Source organism: Nansenia antarctica (genome assembly GCF_963989245.1).
Source record: "Nansenia antarctica genome assembly, chromosome: 6".
Taxonomy (NCBI): domain Eukaryota; kingdom Metazoa; phylum Chordata; class Actinopteri; order Argentiniformes; family Microstomatidae; genus Nansenia; species Nansenia antarctica.
The window spans coordinates 72,941,661-72,946,274 of record NC_137676.1 but is presented as its reverse complement, the minus strand read 5'-3'; the positions used below and the strand labels follow the sequence as shown (position 1 = coordinate 72,946,274).

The 4,614-nt window shown below is 49.3% G+C and overlaps 1 protein-coding gene across 1 annotated transcript in view; it reads left to right on the top strand.

Annotated features, from left to right (window-relative positions):
• LOC308160946 (pre-mRNA-processing factor 19-like) overlaps positions 1-2,720 on the top strand; it is a gene marked incomplete at its 3' end in the record, with an annotated part of 22,528 nt that extends 19,808 nt beyond the window's left edge. Inside the window, exons 13-16 of the mRNA XM_080534869.1 lie at positions 294-467; positions 1,727-1,809; positions 2,325-2,430; positions 2,617-2,720. Of these exons, the coding sequence (XP_080390995.1) occupies positions 294-467; positions 1,727-1,809; positions 2,325-2,430; positions 2,617-2,720 (467 nt within the window). The remainder of the gene's footprint in view (positions 1-293; positions 468-1,726; positions 1,810-2,324; positions 2,431-2,616) is intronic.
• Between the last annotated feature and the right edge of the window lie 1,894 nt (positions 2,721-4,614).

Here is a 4,614-nt window from a genome sequence, read left to right as displayed (position 1 = left end):
GAGAGGGACAGATAGAGAGAGAGGGAGAGGTAGAGAGGGGGAGGTAGAGAGAGGGAGAGGTAAAGGGAGAGAGAGAGAGAGGTAGACAGAGAGAGGGAGAGGTAGACAGACAGAGAGGGAGGGAGAGAGAGAGAGAGGGAGAGAGGGGGAGGGACAGACAGAGAGGTAGAGAGAGTACATGGATGCATTTCAAACGGTCTGTAATTTAACTCATTATCCCCCTCCTTCCCTCCTCCCCTCCTCCCCTCCTCCCCTCCCTCCCTCCCTCCCCCTCCCTCCCTCCCTCCCCCCAGCTCTCACGTGCGCCCAGTTCCACCCTGACGGGCTGATCTTCGGGACGGGCACGGCCGACTCTCAGATCAAGATCTGGGACTTGAAGGAACGCACCAACGTGGCCAACTTCCCCGGGCACGCCGGACCCGTCACCTCCATCGCCTTCTCTGAGAACGGATACTACCTGGCCACAGGTGTGTGGGGGGGGGGGGGGGGGGTGTGTGTGTGTGTGTGGGTGAGTGTGTGTGTGTGGGGGGGGTGAGTGTGAGTGTGTGTGTGTGTGTGTGTGTGTTGTCCTGTACTGACCAGGCTCTGTGTGTGTAGGGGCCCAGGACAGCTCTCTGTGTGTGTGTGTGTGTGTGTGTGTGTGTGTTGTCCTGTACTGACCAGGCTCTGTGTGTGTAGGGGCCCAGGACAGCTCTCTCTGTGTGTGTGTGTGTGTGTGTGTGTGTGTTGTACTGACCAGGCTCTGTGTGTGTAGGGGCCCAGGACAGCTCTCTGTGTGTGTGTGTGTGTGTGTGTGTGTGTGTGTGTGTGTGTGTGTGTTGTACTGACCAGGCTCTGTGTGTGTAGGGGCCCAGGACAGCTCTGTGTGTGTGTGTGTGTGTGTGTGTGTGTGTGTGTGTGTGTGTGTGTGTGTGTGTGTGTGTTGTACTGACCAGGCTCTGTGTGTGTAGGGGCCCAGGACAGCTCTGTGTGTGTGTGTGTGTGTGTGTGTGTGTGTGTTGTACTGACCAGGCTCTGTGTGTGTAGGGGCCCAGGACAGCTCTCTGTGTGTGTGTGTGTGTGTGTGTGTGTGTGTGTGTGTGTGTGTGTGTGTTGTACTGACCAGGCTCTGTGTGTGTAGGGGCCCAGGACAGCTCTGTGTGTGTGTGTGTGTGTGTGTGTGTGTGTGTGTGTGTGTGTGTGTGTGTGTGTGTTGTACTGACCAGGCTCTGTGTGTGTGTGTCTGTGTGTGTGTGTGTGTATGTGTGTGTGTGTGTGTGTGTGTGTGTTGTACTGACCAGGCTCTGTGTGTGTAGGGGCCCAGGACAGCTCTCTGTGTGTGTGTGTGTGTGTGTGTGTGTGTGTGTGTGTGTGTGTTGTACTGACCAGGCTCTGTGTGTGTAGGGGCCCAGGACAGCTCTCTGTGTGTGTCTGTGTGTGTGTGTGTGTGTGTGTGTGTGTGTGTGTGTGTTGTACTGACCAGGCTCTGTGTGTGTGTGTGTGTGTGTGTGTGTGTGTGTGTGTGTGTTGTACTGACCAGGCTCTGTGTGTGTGTGTGTGTGTGTGTGTGTGTGTGTGTGTGTGTGTGTGTGTGTGTGTGTGTTGTACTGACCAGGCTCTGTGTGTGTGTGTGTGTGTGTGTGTGTGTGTGTGTGTGTTGTACTGACCAGGCTCTGTGTGTGTGTGTGTGTGTGTCTGTGTGTGTGTGTGTGTGTGTGTGTCTGTGTGTGTGTGTGTGTGTGTGTAGGGGCCCAGGACAGCTCTGTGAAGCTGTGGGATCTGAGGAAGCTCAAGAACTTCAAGACCATCACCTTAGACAACAACTATGAGGTATATGAACCACACACACACACACACACACACACACACACACAGAAACACACACACACACACACACACACACACAGACACAGAAAGACACAGAAAGACACAGAAAGACACACACACACACGCACACACACACGCACACACACAGAAAGACACAGAAAGACACAGAAAGACACACACACACACGCACACACACACGCACACACACACACACACACACACACACACACACACACACACACAGAAAGACACAGAAAGACACAGAAAGACACACACACACACACACACACACACACACACAGACAGAAACACACGCACACACACACACACACACACACACAGAAAGACACAGAAACACAGAAAGACACACACACACACACACACACACACAGAAACACGCACACACAACGCACACACACACACAGACAAACACATTAGAAACACACACGCACTCACCTGTATTCACACCTAACACTGATGCGTTAAACTGAACTCCTGAGCCGGTCTGTGTCTCTCAGGTGAAGTCGCTGGTGTTTGACCAGAGTGGGACGTACCTGGCCGTGGGGGGGACAGACATCAGAGTCTACATCTGCAAGCAGTGGTCTGAGGTCCTCAACTTCACAGGTAAGATCACTCACCTGGACTAGCTCTTAAACCTATCTCTCTCTCTCTCTCTCTCTCTCTCTCTCTCTCTGAAGAGAAGTGTTACTGACAGGTCTCTCTAGCTATTGAACTATTGAACCCTGAGGTGATCAAATCTCGATTTCGTGGGTTAACCTTTGACCCTGTCTGTTGTTTGTGGTCATGCAGAGCACAGCGGGGTGGTGACCGGGGTGGCCTTCGGGGAGCACGCACACTTCCTCACCTCCACCGGGATGGACCGCAGTCTGAAGTTCTACAGCCTGGAGAGATAGAAAGGTCAAAGGTCAAAAAGGGTCAAACATGCGGGGGGGGGGGGGGGGGGGGGGGATAATGGCTGCGATTGGCTGAGCTCAAAGGCGGGGGGGGGGGGGGGGGGGGGGGGTCACAGCAGGTGGGGGTCGCAAAAGGGAAACGCTGCCTGAGAATCGCAGCCACGTCATCCATGCAACATGCTGCACATTATCCATGCAACATGCTGCACATTTTCCATGCAACATGCTGCACATTATCCATGCAACATGCAGCATGTCATTTATGCAACATGCAACACTTCAGTCATGACTAAATAATTAAGTTATGATTATATAATGATTGGAGCACTTCGAGCTGCAAAGGAAAAGTTTGCAGGAAAAGTGCTATACAAATCAAAAGTTATTATTATTATTTATTATTATTATTATTCATACCACAACAACAACAACAACCATTCTACTACATCATGAGCCGTGGACTGAACTGCTGGCAGAGCCGCGCAGGCATACTGTAGACATCAAAGTGCACAGTCGTGTGAAAACGATGCAAACCGTTGTCTTTTTCAACATAAACAAATGGAAATATGATCTTCATTTTAACAATATTGTAGTGAAAATAGTGAAATTACCACCGCTCACCTGTGATCAGACTTAGCTGAGGTGCTGGAACTGAATTAGTGTGCGGATGCTGGTTTTTTGCACTCTAACAATAGTGTAGTGACCTTGTGTCCCTTCTTCAGGGTTCCCGCGCTGGTCTTAAAAAGCCTTTAAGTCTAAAATCCAGCGATCCGATTTACAAGGCCTAAAAAGGCCCAAAGTTTCAGGTATTAGGTCTAAAAAAAATTATTAGCTTGTCCTGCAAGGAAATCAGTCCGACCACATCTATTTACGTGGAAATTAATCAAGCTGGAACCAAAGAAATGCCAATTGGCTGCCCCCGGGAGAAATTATCGGCGAACGAAGCTACGGCAGGATGACAAAAAGCTATCATATGGTGTCGCGAATAGGTCTAAAAGGTCTATATATATATATATTCAAAGAGGTCTAAAAAGGTTTGTGTGCCTGCGGCCTCGTACCTACGACCGAATCACAGCCGTGCTGATATTCAGTATAACAGCACTCCCTCTCGTGTGATATTGCTTAATTATACACCAAATCAAACAGAGGCAATTCGGTTGTTAGGTCGTGACGTGTTTCCGGGTCCAACGTTCTCTTCAGGCGCTCTCTTCGAAATGCCGCAGTAATAATAATAATTCATTATATTTGTATAGCGCTTTTCCGAGGCTCAAAGACGCTGACAATATGGGGAAAACGGGAAAGTGCTGTGTCCCTTGTTGTATGAATAGATCGGAGTCTAAAAAAACGATTGAACTGTCATTCTACCGCTGTAGTACACTGGTACTCTGGTGCGGGGAATTTCTGGTTTGGACCCGGAAATTGCTAAACGTCACGTTTGACGTCAGACATAACAACCGAATAAAGTCCAGACGTTCAACGCTGTGAGCCTCCAATCAACAACAATCCCATTGCTGTAGCTGCGTACGGGTCTGGGAAGGGATTTAAAAAGATCTCAGAACAATTAGAAATCAGCCATTCCATCTTAATCTTAAAGACACCCCTCAAACATCCCACAGCTGAAGGAGTTCTGCATGGAGGAGTCCCCGTTGGTCAAACACTGGTAGACAGTTAGGACATGTCTGACATGACAGTTAGGAGATGACAGTTAGGAGATGTCTGACATTTTCATTGATTTTGGTTCAATTACATCGCCGTTATCGATATAGATATTGTTTGAAAGACGTCCATGTCCATATTTCTTTAAAAAAATAACTAAATATTCACATGACTGTATCTATAGTAGCTTGTAAGACTGTACACACACACCACAGAGACACGGAAGGTATTACACACAGAT